The sequence below is a fragment of the Paramisgurnus dabryanus genome, chromosome 15, assembly GCF_030506205.2.
Source record: "Paramisgurnus dabryanus chromosome 15, PD_genome_1.1, whole genome shotgun sequence".
Classification (NCBI taxonomy): domain Eukaryota; kingdom Metazoa; phylum Chordata; class Actinopteri; order Cypriniformes; family Cobitidae; genus Paramisgurnus; species Paramisgurnus dabryanus.
In genome coordinates this window covers 6061189-6076140 of record NC_133351.1, presented here as the reverse complement: position 1 = coordinate 6076140, position 14952 = coordinate 6061189, and the positions used below count along the sequence as shown (strand labels likewise).

At 36.4% G+C, this 14952-nt stretch overlaps 2 protein-coding genes across 2 annotated transcripts; both read right to left on the bottom strand.

The window, feature by feature from the left end:
* Positions 1-2206: 2206 nt before the first annotated feature.
* On the bottom strand, positions 2207-6650 carry LOC135733531 (spermine oxidase). Its single transcript, XM_065252248.2, has 3 exons — positions 4145-6650; positions 3583-3766; positions 2207-3354 (listed from the first exon to the last, which is right to left on the bottom strand). The coding sequence occupies exons 1-3, from the start codon at positions 5332-5334 to the stop codon at positions 3238-3240; spliced, it is 1491 nt and encodes a 496-aa protein (XP_065108320.1). The 5' UTR covers positions 5335-6650; the 3' UTR covers positions 2207-3237.
* Positions 6651-7608: 958 nt separating this feature from the next.
* Positions 7609-13554, bottom strand: LOC135733532 (spermine oxidase-like). The gene is made up of 4 exons (XM_065252250.2): positions 13295-13554; positions 8850-10042; positions 8237-8420; positions 7609-8129 (listed from the first exon to the last, which is right to left on the bottom strand). Exons 1-4 carry the CDS (start codon positions 13319-13321, stop codon positions 8016-8018), a joined length of 1518 nt encoding a protein of 505 aa, XP_065108322.1. The 5' UTR covers positions 13322-13554; the 3' UTR covers positions 7609-8015.
* Positions 13555-14952: the final 1398 nt, after the last annotated feature.

Sequence of the window (14952 nt, the reverse complement as noted above, 5' to 3'; positions counted from 1 at the left end):
AAAAAAATCTTGATTCTAGTGCACCATGACTGAAAAGATATGTTGGTGACACTTACAATAAGGTTGTATTTGTTAACAGTAGTCAACTATTGACTTCCATAGTAGGAAAAACAACTACAATGGAATTTAATGGGAATTTAGTGCTTACAATCATTTATCAAAATACTTCCATAATATTTGTTTTCCTACTATGCAAGTCAATGGTTACCATCATCTGTGTGCTTACCATCATTTATTTAAATATTTTCTTTTGTGTTCATCAGAAAAAAAAAGAAATTAATACAGGTTTAGAACAGCATTAGCAGGGGTGGAGTGGCCATCTGGCACACCGGGCAGTTTCCCGGTGGGCCGACGTACTTTTTGGGCCGCTACATTTCATACTATCTTTGTCTGAGCAGCCCAGTTAGCGTCTTTTTTTTCTAGACAGACAGGCCCACTGACAATTAAGCAGCAGCCCATTGGTTATTTTTTTTTATGACATTAAGCTGGCCCAATGACTGCCCAGCCCAGTCATCGTCCTTCTTTTCCTATATAGACCGGACCACTAAGCAGTAGCCCATTGGTTATTAATAAGCAAATTTTCTGGATTTTTCTTTGCATTTGTTGTTTAAAAAAATGTTCAAGATTTTTTTGCTTACCCCATTGGCAGATAGTTTTATGCACAAAATCACTTAAAATTGATATGTTTGGTCTAAAAACTAGACTTATTTTCTTGGGACATTTTGTTCATCAAGAAAAGGCATCTTAATTTAAGAATTTTTAGATATTTTTACTGAAAACTTTTTTTGCAGCCTATGTAGTGTGGGCCGGTTTTGGGCCAAAATGCCAGGGCCGAATTTATGTCCCAGTCCAGCCCTGAGCAATAGGATGAGAAAATGATGACAAATTTTTCATTTTTTGGGTGAACTTGTTGATTTTTTTATCTAATAGTTTATTTATTTTATGTGTAAAAAATGGCTCCCCTGGTCAAGCATAACACATTGCTTGACTTTGAATCTCCATGTTAGTCTTTGCTTCTTTAAACAATAATTAATCTTTGTAGTGCAGCACTTATAGTGTTAATGCTTTAACATGATGTATTGATTGTTTCATTCCTTATTTTTAAGGTTTTTTTTGTTTATGAGTGACAAAAAATAAATTGTGCATGATCAGAAAACATATTTATAGCCATTATAGTCTTACGTATTGGTTTGAAATGTATTTGTTCAAATTAGCAAATATATTCATTGTTATTCTAGCCAAACATGAACAGGGGCCCGTTCTTCGTACGTCGCTTAATACATCCGAGATCAAATGAGACATCCGAGAAATAATCTCGCTTATTTGGTTCTTTGAACACCACTGCTGTTGATGATTATTATGGCATGATTGAATTATCTGAGATCACTGCGCGTTCGTGCACTGCAAGAAAAGTCAATACATATCGATAGTAGAAACACTGATCAGCCACGCTGTGATTGGCCAGTTGTTACAATGGCCAAGAACACGCCCATTTTTAACCCCTGCAGTCTGAGAGCTATTGATGGAAGGTTGTGAACGTTTTATGTGACTGAATTTAAAAACCCAGTTAAAGCTACTTTAGTACATAAATCACCATAAATAATTCAAAATTTTCTGTAAAAATTTAATCTTTATATCTTTACTATGCTTGTCAAAGATTGAAATTAATGATTGTAATTAAAATTTGATGCTCCTAAAGTACTTTAAGTCTCTTTTAAAAACAGTTAAATGCTATTTTGTCTGTTTGTAACAGCAACTTAAAAAGCAGAATAAAAAAACACAGGTGGTGGCCCTCCATCTTCATGTGATGTGCTGGCAGGAGTGATGTCTCTAAACTGGCTGATTGTACAGATAATCTCTGGAGCAGTTTCTCTTTCTTAAACCGACAGCCAATGCAACAATTTAATTCCTGATAAATAAAATTTTAATTGTAGTGTATTATAAGATAGTGTTTTCCTCTCTTTTGTGCAGTTGTAGATAATACACCAACACTTTTAGCAGTTTCCAATAATGTGGTAAATAAAGTATGATGTGCAGTAAGGGAATGGTAATGTTATTCTACATCAAAATTTTGCACATGACAGTAAAGAAATCCTCTCAGATGGTAGTCCTTTAGAGAAACTATATGCAAGTGGTTAAATAAGTTTACTTCAACTGCATTATTCTTAACTGATTTCCGACTATATTAGCAGTATTCCACGTTAACTGAAAGTCCTGCATCTGCTGAGTCTGCACAGAAAAGTGTAGTAAAGAAGATAAAGATATGTGAAAATATGTGCAAAAAACTTATTTGGTTATTTTGGTCATTTTTGTCACAGAACAGGGACAGGGTAACATATTTGTAGACAACGTTTTAAAGATAGAACAGATAGAAATTACTAAACGAAAACCCTTTCATGCATGACAGCTACTTGACAATCTAAAGACACAACTAAAATAGGAGATTAGTTTATTCAAATGAAAATTATTTCACACTGAGTAATATTCTTTATTGTACATAAAATCTATTAGTGCTGGGTATGATTGATTGCTGTTTTTATTAAGGAAAATTCAAACAAATTTAAAATGAATGTTATCAGCATGTCATTCGTTTAAGAATAATAATCAAACACCTGTTACACAAAAACAAGTCGCACAAGTACAGAAAAAATATATTTGTTATATTATATATTTTTTAAATAACATCGCTAAAAGATTTAATTAATATATTCTTTTTTTATTACGTGTTGAATTTGAAAAGCTCTTTATATTAATCATGCATCTTACGCAGATTGCGCTCGTATAATAAAGAATACGCGACTGCGTCAGACTTTCCGTATCACATCCGCTTAAAAAGGTACAAACTAATCGTGTTTACATGAAATAAGCCTGCTCCCGAGCAGGTTTGAGCTTACGGACCTGTTGCTATGACAGCAAGTTTAGAATGAGCTTCGAAGAACCAAATAATCCAAGATCATGCCAAATCATCAACAATCGAATCCAGCTAACTGAGTTAGCGACGTACGAAGAACGGGCCCCTGGACATTAACACAACTTAATAAAATTGTAATCATCTTTTAATTATTGTATATATTATATACATACATATATTTTTTTCTTCATCAGTAATCCATGCCAACACGTAGCTGTTTAACAATTAACACAGCATACTGTAATACAGCAGTCTGAATAAACACACACTTATAAAATGTTATCTTTATGATACCAAAGTCTATGTTCTCTATAGGATGGTGCTGTTCATTTGTAATGGCTGATGAGTCTTTGTGCTTCTCTGACACCTGTGAGGTAAGCTCCATGGGTCGTGGTGTAGAAGTTCACATGTGTAGCTTCACCAGCAAACAACACCTGGAGGTGCTGAAAAGAGACAAAATAAATTACATATGCATTTCCTGTTTTTTTTATATAATACAAAAAAATAAACACTCACATTAAATATTTCTAATAAATACTGTAAGCTTATGTGTATATATAAATAACACATAAATAACCTACAATAAAGATATATAACATAAATAACCAAAAACCATATATCAATATTTAAACTAAACTTAATACTGTTGCTATAAGAAGCCAATAAGTTACCTTTCTTCCCCTGCCTTTATCTTTAGGGGGAAGAGGGGATGCCAAAGCCTTATGTTCTTTCACTCCATCAACACCTTGAGGAACAAATGTATAGGAGCCATGGACATGGGAATCAGTACCCCATCTGGTAATTAACGTATTTGAGACGTCTGGCACCGACCAGCCTGTGAAAGACCTCAGCAACCTTTAAAGACACAAGTATGTCATGTAAATATAATGTAAAATTGCCACTTTGTAAAAATATGCCGTTTTGGGTGTGTCCTTTAAAATGCAAATGAGCTGATGTCTGCACTAAATGCCAGTGCCGTGGTTGGATAGTGCAGATTAAGGGGAGGTATTATCCCCTTCTGACATCACAAGAGAGCCGAATTTCAATGACCTATTTTTTACATGCTTGCAGAGAACGTTTTACCAAAACTAAGTTACTGGGTTGATCTTTTTCACATGTTCTAGGTTGATAGAAGCACTGGGGACCCAATTATAGCACTTAAACATGGAAAAAGTCAGAATTTCATGATATGTCATCTTTAAATAAACTATAATGTATGTACTATGCACATACCTTACACAGATAGCAGCAATTTCACTGTCGGGAAGCGTCTCCATATACAGTGCTTCTCTACCTGTGATCCAGCCTAAGAGAGCTGTGGGGTGACGTGCCACTGTATCAAAACCGGTGATCTTCTTGTACCACGTCGTCTTCCAGGTTTCTCCTTCAGATAAAGCTTTGTAAGCTTCTTTATCTTCTGGCCCCTCATTCCACACCAACTGAACCCCAGCACAGTCCTCCGGCCAAAACTTCTTCTCAAAATACAAGACAATTTTGTCTACTATCCCAAAGCCGAGGTTCTCAATGGCATTCAGCTTGTTTTTTGGTAAGGACGGCTCAAACATTGTCGTTGCTTTGTCTTTGAGAGCCCCCAAGGATACAGTGACAATCACATGGTCCGCCTCAAAGCTTTGTCCATTTTCACAGACGATCTGAACGGGATATCTTGATTCTTCTTTTTGTCCTTTCTTAATCAAATCCCACCGGATGGTCTTTACCTGTGCATTACACTTAATCGTTTCTGCTGGCAGGTTTCTAAGGAGAACACCTAAGATTGCTCGATAGCCACCTGGTCCTAAAGTGTTAAAGAAACCTCCTTCTAGTTCAGTGTAATTACTAATCTGAGATGCAGACACCTCGTAGAGAGAAGAGCAAGCTTCATCTGTGCATTCAATCCTCTTGCACCATTCAAACACTTTTTTGCCATCGTCTGTCGCCGCCAAAGGTGATTCTTCAAAGGCTTCATCCAGATAACCGCCCAGAGAGAGTTTTCTGTAATTGCGCTCAAGTTCATCATCAAAAGCTTTGTCGGTGAGCTTGCTAAAGTGCGAACACACCTGATCTACAACCTTTGTTGTGATCTGCTTTCCATCTTCTCTAAAAAAGTAATCTCGGGGGGTTACCGAATGCGGCAGGCACATGTTTACACTTGCTGATGGTCCCTCTGACAGCAGGTTCTCTTCTTTTGCGATCTGGAAAAGAGGGTTTCCTTTCTGTCCGTGAATCCAGTTAGCACCGATTTCGAGGACATTCTCTGTGAACGGCTTAGCTGTGTGCACCCGACCTCCGATTCTTTCTTTCGCCTCAAGCACCAGGACATTTTCAAATCCTGCCTTAACCAATGTGGATGCTGCAGCCAAACCTGCAAAACCCGAACCTACCACCACAACTCTGACACTTTTTGGTCCTGCACAGGCACTCATTTCTTCTGCTGTGCTTGCCTGTTTTAACAGAGATTAAATGTAGAGGTTTGTAAAAGTGATCTAGACACAGACTATAAGCCAAGGAGCAAATGGCAACCCTTGTACATCAATAAAGAGCTACTGTAAGTACAGGTGATAAAACCACTCCTGCTTTGCTATCTTCACATAAAGATGTGTCAAGGCAACGCTTAAATACCTCCCATACCTGATGCCATTGACCTTTGTAGTCCATATATATATTATTTAACAATATAAGGTGATCACAGAACATCCAATAGAAGAGGAAGTTTGAAATTTGATGATATCCAGAATGAGCTTCCCCCACTTTTCTTTAGAGGTTGCTGTTATTGTGTGCAAATCTTGCAATCTTAAAAACTACATGAACACACTTGTTTCTCTCATGACGTCAGTTCAATTGACTTTAGTAGACAGCAGTGTTTTAATTGTTTTTGGCATCACTCTTTTTATTTTATTTAAGAAACCCATAGAAAAATTTGTCTAGATTATATATATACCCCACTTTTTCTTTATGTTTAGAAAATGTTTTGTTTGTTTTAACAAAGGTCCCCTCCAATAAAGGGAACACATATTTTATTAATTTCATTTTAATTTATGCATCATTTTAAATTCATAAATGCAAATGTGGCAAATATAAACCTTTCTTTCTCGTTCCTGAAAAAAAATATATGAAGACAATTTTTTACTAAATATAACCAATTAAAACCTATGCTATATATAAATCCTTTAATATATTTGTGTAATTCTTGGACGCAATGTTATACCAGACGTAACCTACAAACAAACTGCAACTTTGTGACTTGGTAAACACCGCATTTACCACCAATTTGTGGATCACCGGTGCCGCCATATTTGGAAGGGCAAAACGGTCCAACACATTATTAGAAGCGTCTCTACAATTATTAACAACAAGCCAAATCACATAATTAATACTTATTCATCATGATAATAACTTTACACGTCTAACTATTTTAAATAGAGACGAAAGGTTTTGTATTCAACGTAGATCTTAAACGAATTAAAACTGTGGAGAAATGTAAACGTTATTGTGCCGTTTATCCAGAAAAGCCGTTCACTTCTAACACGCGAGCATTTGGTCTTAATTGTTTAACACAAACATAGAGATTCACGTGCTGGCACTTTTCATCCTCCTCATTTATTCCTCTGATTCTGTTTTCTTTCTGCACTAGCAACAGTGTGAAGTTTGCAGCGAAAGACGACATCACACTACCGGAAGTACGTGCTTTTCAAAATAAAACCATCTATCTATCTATCTATCTATCTATCTATCTATCTATCTATCTATCTATCTATCTATCTATCTATCTATCTATCTATCTATCTATCTATCTATCTATCTATCTATCTATCTATCTATCTATCTATCTATCTATCTATCTATCTATCTATCTATCTATCTATCTATCATTTAATAACAGACTTGTGATCTGAACACATACCGCCACCTACTGTTTAATATATTACCTACTTCTTCATTTTAAAAGAATTAACAAACAGAATCCAGGTATAAGCTGGCGTCTTTCCTCTATCAGGGACGGCCAAGCCTTTATGGGGCGCTAAGCAAAATATTTTTTGGAGCCTCTCGGTGCCCCAAACTATTGACTATTTTATTGTTTACACACTATAAATGTAATATACCCATTATCAATTGTAATAGTTATGTTTGTGATCAAATCAAAACCTTGCATTACAAGTATACTGTGATTGTCCAAACTTTTGATAACATAATTTAAATACTTTCAATTAAGGTGAACTGTCCCTTTACATGTTGAGCAAAAACCACACAGAGACTTATACAATATAATCTTGTCAAAAAGAGAAAATTTAAGAAATAGACCAGAAGAAATGGACAAGTGAAAAACAAGAGTATCTCTATTAGAATTTATTGTTAAAGACATTTAACTATTTTTTATTTCAATAGACAACCCATAAACACACTTTTAAAACTGCTTTATCGTTTAAATGAAAGTCTGAGGATGATTTAACTATTTTTGTATCATTAAAATATATCAAATGTGTTTATATATATTTATAAGGGCTGTCAAAAAAAATGAAACACGATTAATTGCATACAAAATAAAAGGTTGTGTTTGCATAATATATTTGTGTGTGTGTGTGTGTGTTGTGTGTAATTAAATACACACATTCATGTATAAATTTGAAAAATGTTATTTATGTATTTATTTATATATATATATATATATATATATATATATATATATATATATATATATATATATATATATATATCAAAATCAATCTCTATCTCTCTCTCTCTCTCTCTCTCTGTGTGTGTGTGTGTGTGTATATATAAACATGCATGTGTATTTATATATACAAAATAATTACATACAGTGCTGTGCACACACATGTATTATGCAGAAACAAACTTTTATTTTGTATGTGATTAATCGCAATTTTTCTTCTGACAGCCCTAATATAATCAAAATTGTTATCATCTTTTCATAGTTTAATTAAAGAGCATTCCTTTACATTGCATTATAAAGCAATCGGAAGACATATTTCTTCATTAATTCCAACACGTAACTGTTTAACAATAAAAAGGTATATGTTAAATGTACTTTTAAAATGTTATCTTCATGATACCAAAGTGCATGTTTTCCTCTCGAGGACAGTGCTGTTCATTTGTAATAGTTGATGAGTCGTTGTGCTTCTCTGACACCTGTGAGGTAAGCTCCATGGGTCGTGGTGTAGAAAGTCTCATGCGTGGCTTCACCAGCAAACAACACCTGAAACTGCAGAGACCGATAAAAACTAATTACATAAAGCATTTTCTTGTTATATGTTTGTATTAATTATCTGATACAAAAAACTTAAATACTGTAGCAAGCCAAAATGTTACCTTATCTTCGCTGTCTTTATTTTTAGTGGGAAGAGGTGATGCTAAAGCCTTCTGTTCTTTCACCCCATCAACATCTTGAGGGACAAATGAATAGGAACCACGGACATGGAAATCAGTACCCCATCTGGTAATTAATGTTTTTGAGACTTCTGGCACCGACCAGCCTGTGAAAGACCTCAGCAACCTTTAAAAACAAAAGTAGGTTTTGTTTTAGCAATTATGGCCACATCTTTAATTGCTAAAACAAAGCAATTAAAGTCATTTAAAATGTAAATGGTACCTCCCTTAAATAACAAGGAGGAATGCACAAGCATAAAGCATTTCTGTAAAGGGTGCGCCACACCTCTAATTTGTTTTCTGCTTTGTTTAAAGCCTATGACAGGTGAGGTTTCTGTCAGGGCACACAGTGAATGGCTTAGAACCCAAGTTGTGCATTTTATGAATATGCATAAATATTAAAAATAAATATTTTATGGCATCTTTAAAATGTAAGATATTTACTATAGGTACCCTGCTCTCTAAATAACGATATTGGCCACATAGGAATGTCTAGCCTTTAGAGTAAAATTACAGTAATTTTACAATGAATTATCTACTGTACTATTTCATATACCTTAAACAGACAGAGGTGATTTCACTGTCAGGAAGCGTCTCCATATACAGTGCTTCTCTACCTGTGATCCAGCCTAAAAGTGCTGTGGGGTGACGTGCCACTGTATTAAAACCGGTGATCTTTTTGAACCAATTCTTCTTCCAGGCTTCTCCTTGAGACCCAGCTTCATAAACTTTTTCATCTTCTGGGCCCTCATTCCACACCATCTGAATCCCAGAACAGTCCTCCGGCCAAAACTTCTTCTCAAAATACAGGAATAGTTTGCCCACTGTCCCAAAGCCGAGATTCTCAATGGCATCTAGCTTGTTTTTTGGTAAGGACGGCTGAAACATTGTCGTTGCTTTGTGTTTGAGTACCCCCAAAGATACAGTGACAATCACATGCTCTGCCTCAAAGGTCTTGCCGTTTTCACATACGACCTGAACGGGATAATCCTCATCTTCATTCTCAATCAAATCCCACCGGATGGTCTTTACCTGTGCATTAAACTTGATAGTTTCTGCTGGCAGGTTTCTCAGGAGAACATCTAAGACTGCTCGATAGCCACCTGGTCCTAAAGTGTTGTAAAACCCCCCCTCTGGTTCAGTGTAATTGCTATCCTGAGATGCAGACACCTCGTAGAGAGAAGAGCAAGCTTCATCTGTGCATTCAGTCCTCTTGCACCATTCAAACACTTTTTTGCCATCGTCTGTCGCCGCCAAAGGTGATTCTTCAAAAGCTTTGTCCAGATAACCGCCCATAGAGAGTTTTCTGTACTTGCGCTCAAGTTCATCGTCGAATGCTTTGTCGGTGAGCTTGCTAAAGTGCGAACACACCTCTTCTACAACCTTTGTTGAGACTTCCTTTCCATCTTCTCTAAAAAAGTAATCTCTGGTGGTTACCGATTGCGGACCGCGCTTCTTTTTGCTTGCTGATGGTTCCTCTGACAGCAGATTCTCTGCTTTTGCGATCTGGAAAAGAGGGTTTCCTTTCTGTCCGTGAATCCAGTTAGCTCCGATTTCAAGGACGTTCTCGGTGAACGGCTTAGCGGTGTGCACCCGACCTCCGATTCTTTCCTTCGCCTCAAGAACCAGAACATTTTTAAATCCTGCCTTAACCAGTGTGGATGCTGCAGCCAAACCTGCAAAACCTGAACCTACCACCACAACTCTGACACTTTCTGGTCCTTCACTCATTTCTGCTGCTGTGCTTGGCTGTTTAAACAGAGAGAAGAAACATATATTAAATGTAGTATAAGCAGAGATGCAGAAATCAAATGTACAGATTTGTAAAAGTGATCTAGAGGGATCTACAATCCAAGGAGCAAACAGCAACTCTTGTACATCGGTAAAGAGCTACTGAGAACAGGTGATAAAATCACTCCTGCTTTCTAGTATCATAAAGGCGTGTCACGGCAACGCCTTTAAACCTGCGAAACCTGATTTCACTGCCCTTTGTGGTCCTTTGCAAAGCGGAAGTCGTCATGGGAAAACACAGGAATGGTGATGCTGAATGGTCAAATAAAGAAACAAAATTTTAATTTTTTAGCAACGTTACGCATAATGTGTAAGGGAACCACATTAATTTATTTCTTTTTTGTTTATTTGATTGTTTTTGTTTTTTCCCAGTTAAATTGTTTTGTAAATGATTACGAAAAGGTGCATGTTTTTACATTTCCTGAATGATTTGCAGTCCTTTAATTTTTTAATTATTGGTCTTCTTGACCAAATCTGTTAAAACAAGTTGTTCAAGTTCTTTGTTGAGGGTTATCTGAAAAAATCTAAAGACAAGGTAATGTTTTGTTGGGATGGTAACAGTAAACTAAACTAAGTCCTGTGGGTTTTCATGGCAAAACAGGTTAGGCAAATTGTCCTAAAGTGGCAATGCCTAATGTGGGACACTAAATCTATGGCCAAATAAACAAACCTAAATTGACCTCTCAAATGTCCAGTCATATGAGGGTTGCGCAATCATCAAATAGAAAGAACATTTCACAGAAGCCAGAAATTAAAAGAGGGCAATTCTCCCTATGTTTAATAAATAGGCATCATTGCATTTTAGTTGACACATTATAAATAAATACATTATTTGGTTATACAGGTGCACACAAAAGTATTCCAATAGAATAAGTAGAAGAATGGATGTAATGTCAAGAATCTATTCATGAATCTATACTTTTGCAGGAGTTGTTGGGGGGATTTTTGAGCCAAGAGGATTTTGTACTCAACCCTAAAAATCAATTAAGCATTTTTTTATTCGTGGAAGAGCACTTAGTTTGCAGCACTTCGACCTCGTCGCGCAGTAACATCATTACTCCTGACTACACCACCTTTCGCTTAAACTTCTGTCAATACTGCGCTCGAGGTCAAAGTATACAATTTAGACAAAATAGTTCTCATTTTTTATCTGCTTAAAAAATCGGCACGTTTTATTTTGTGCCACCATACTTACTCGTGTAACTACTCATGTAACAGTCTTTAAATAGGGAAAACATGGAAGTGTTTGGTGGCTTCTAAATTCATCCCTGTTTGGATCCTAAGGAATGAATGGGGCTAGGCTAAATGCTAACATGTTTACGAAGTGCTGTACAAAGATTAAGTGCACGCATTGAAAAAAGATAGGTTTGTATTAATTAAGTTGAGGTAAAAACATAGTAAAATATTGAAAAAACGGTGGTGTTTTTCTACAACCCCAAATCAGAAAAAGTTGGGACACTGTAGAAATTGTGAGTAAAAAAGGAATGGAATAATTTACTATTCTCATAAACCTATATTTTATTTAGGCCTCTTATTGCCACCTGTCCCAACTTTTTTTGGAATGTGTAGCTCTCATGAAATCCAAAATGAGCCAATTTGGCATGACATTTCAAAATGTCTCACTTTCTACATTTGATATGTTATCCATATTCTATTGTGAATAAAATATAAGTGTAAATTATTCCATTCCTTTTTTACTCACAATTTCTACAGTGTCCCAACCTTTTCTGATTTGGGGTTGTATGTAAAATAGCAATAAAATCATTAATAAATGTCTCTCTTTTATATAAAAGGTTTTGATGTTTAATTGACCTTAACAATTATGATTACAGTATTAAGGGTAGCTGCGCACACTCTGCCCCCTTAAAAAAATTCAGCATGACGCCCCTGGAAAAGTCTTCACGTCCTTGTACAGTTCGTAATTACGGCTTGTGTTCTGGGAGTTACGACTTGTACCCACTGCTTGTAGCACGTGACCACTGTAAATTAACAGGGCTGCGTTCAGCCCCGACAGAACGTTGCACAACGTTTATTAAACTGAAACGGTGATGCATTGAACCATAGATATGTATATAAAGGCTAGATGGCTCAAGGCGGAGTCAGCTGTGTCGTCACTTGGCGGCCATCTTAGGTCAGTGCTGCCATAGTGCTGCTCCCTGCTGCTGTGGACGGAAGGTGAGTGACATACGCCAACTAAAATGCTCGTAACTTGCTGAATTCTTGACGGATTTACAAACGGTTTGGTTTTTTACAAACGTTATTAACGTGGCTATAATTATGGATGCTTTAACATGTTTCATGAATTTTTTATTTATTTTTAGTATACGTATTCAGTGTCATAGGTACATCTTTGACGTTTATAACAAACCAATCCGTTTGAAAATCGGTAAAAAATTAAGCAAGTTATGGTCATTTAAAAGTACCTGCATCATTAAAACTCAATGCTACGAGTGAGCGAGCGCCCTGTCCTAAGATGGCCGCCAAAATGCGGACGTTCAACTCAATTGGCCATCAGCGCGGACGAGCCATCTAGCCTTTATATACATATCTATGCATTGAACACCCTGTTGTGATCATAGATATGTATATAAAGGCTAGATGGCTCGTCCGCGCTGATGGCCAATTGAGTGGAACGTCCGCATTTTGGCGGCCATCTTAGGACAGGGCGCTCGCTCACTCGTAGCATTGAGTTTTAACGATGCAGGTACTTTTAAATGACCATAACTTGCTTAATTTTTTACCGATTTTCAAACGGATTGGTTTGTTATAAACGTCAAAGATGTACCTATGACACTGAATACGTATACTAAAAATAAATAAAAAATTCATGAAACATGTTAAAGCATCCAGAATTATAGCCACGTTAATAACGTTTGTAAAAAACCAAACCGTTTGTAAATCCGTCAAGAATTCAGCAAGTTACGAGCATTTTAGTTGGCGTATGTCACTCACCTTCCGTCCACAGCAGCAGGGAGCAGCACTATGGCAGCACTGACCTAAGATGGCCGCCAAGTGACGACACAGCTGACTCCGCCTTGAGCCATCTAGCCTTTATATACATATCTATGGTTGTGATGACGCAAGAGTTGCAACTACGGTAGCTGAGAGGCCATGCTTTGTGTTCTTTTTTAAATGTTTCTGAAGCCTGATGAAATCGTTATAAATGTGTGTTTAATACTGTAAAATACCCTCGATGTTACAGTCACTGACCTTGCCGTCCAGAATGAAAGACAACATTCCAACTTGAACCCATTGAGAGAGCTGTCTCTTTACTATCGCGTGGTTTTATACATCTTGCCGCTGATTGGGCTGACATTTCTGACACACCCACCAAACAAGAGAAAACGCTTCTAAAACCTGTTGGATTCCGTTGCACACCGTTTCAAGGAAACATGTCGTTCAACCCGGAAACCGTAGCAAAACGTTGCGCACCGGTGTGAGATTGAACGTGCCCCAGGCTTGTTCGACTTCATGCGACGCAGCAAGAACCGACGGAGTGTGATGACGTCAAAGTACCGCGAGAGCGATTGACGAAATCATACGGAGGAGTTTGCTTTAAATCGCTCTCGTGAAACTTTGACGTTGGTCAAAGTCGGTTCTTGCAGCGCCGCATGAAGTCGAACAAGCCCGCGGCGGAAACACTTCCAGTATGTTATTTGATCAATCGCAGCAACAGCCAACAGTGGTAATTAAAAGTATTATTAGTGAATTTTCCCATAATATATCCAGCACGCGACACTTTGGTCTTTGTTTGGTGCGCGCTCACACAGTTAAAATGCAAACGGTCAGTTTGACAGACACGGCTGAGACTGTCCTTTTATTCAATCTTTCACATGTAAGTTAACGTTATATCAGCATTAAAAATGACAATTATTAGTTTTAATTAGTTGGTTAATAATTAGTTGAAATTAGAACCTTATTTTACCCATTTTGATATACTTCAAAAGACAATTATTTCAGTCAGACCTCGGTTAGTAAGATCAAGATGTACAGGTATGTTTTTACCATTTGTTGTAATTTATTTATTTACTTTAATTAACAGTTACACGCTCTTCATACAGTTTTATTTCAGTTTAGTGAGGGCAAGAAATATTTGAAAAAGGGTCTCTAACCTTTTTATAAGAAAGGGCTACCATAATGAATGGCTACTTTTTTTTCTATAAAGTTAGTCTGAAAATAGTTTTCTTTTAGACTACTTACTTATTTACTTTTACGTGTTGATATGTTTCATCAATGTTTAAAATGTTAACATACATAAAAGAAGCGAAGCCAATGAATGTACAAATATAAAATAAATATTGGGCACCATGTTCTGCATTTGTTATGCAAGTTATGCTAGTTATTCATTAGATGGCGCTAAGAAACTGTGTTTTCTTTACAATCTTTACAGAATAAGGAAACAAGACTCGAACAAAATCTCATTTTATCTTTGCAACGACGCCACCTAGAGTAATAGTACAAGGATTACAACCAGGTCAAGGTTAGTACATTTTCTTACTGTATATCGTTTTGTCTGCAATGTTAACTCTATGAATAACCAAACCCGGCTGAAAAGACCCAACATTTACTGACATATTCTTATTGTATCAATTACAAATATCTATATGAATCATTAGCTTTTACCAGCGTTTTACTATTAAAGCATTACAAAGTTAGTGTGTTTTAGTCCTTGTTTGATGGTTGTTGCTAAAAAGTTTTCTAACTGTAACTACCATTCACAAGATTTAATCTCCATGCAATATGATGACAGTTAGTGCAGCAGTGGTAGGTTACCGTTTTGTTTTTGAAAGAGTGAAATGTTTTGCTCAAGGCCACGGACAAGTTTAACAATACAGTATTGAATTTGTGTATGTGTTAATATATAGATT

Excerpts from the sequence above, each read along its gene's own strand:
- LOC135733531 (XM_065252248.2), bottom strand. The coding sequence starts at position 5,334 with ATGAGTGCCTGTGCAGGACCAAAAAGTGTCAGAGTTGTGGTGGTAGGT. Across the intron at positions 3,767-4,144 it reads ATTGCTGCTATCTGTGTAAG|GTTGCTGAGGTCTTTCACAG; the intron begins GTATGTGCATAG and ends GTGTCTTTAAAG. Across the intron at positions 3,355-3,582 it reads ATAAAGGCAGGGGAAGAAAG|CACCTCCAGGTGTTGTTTGC; the intron begins GTAACTTATTGG and ends GTCTCTTTTCAG.
- LOC135733532 (XM_065252250.2), bottom strand. The coding sequence starts at position 13,321 with ATGTTGTCTTTCATTCTGGACGGCAAG. Across the intron at positions 10,043-13,294 it reads CTTTCATTCTGGACGGCAAG|CCAAGCACAGCAGCAGAAAT; the intron begins GTCAGTGACTGT and ends CTGTTTAAACAG. Across the intron at positions 8,130-8,236 it reads ATAAAGACAGCGAAGATAAG|TTTCAGGTGTTGTTTGCTGG; the intron begins GTAACATTTTGG and ends CGGTCTCTGCAG.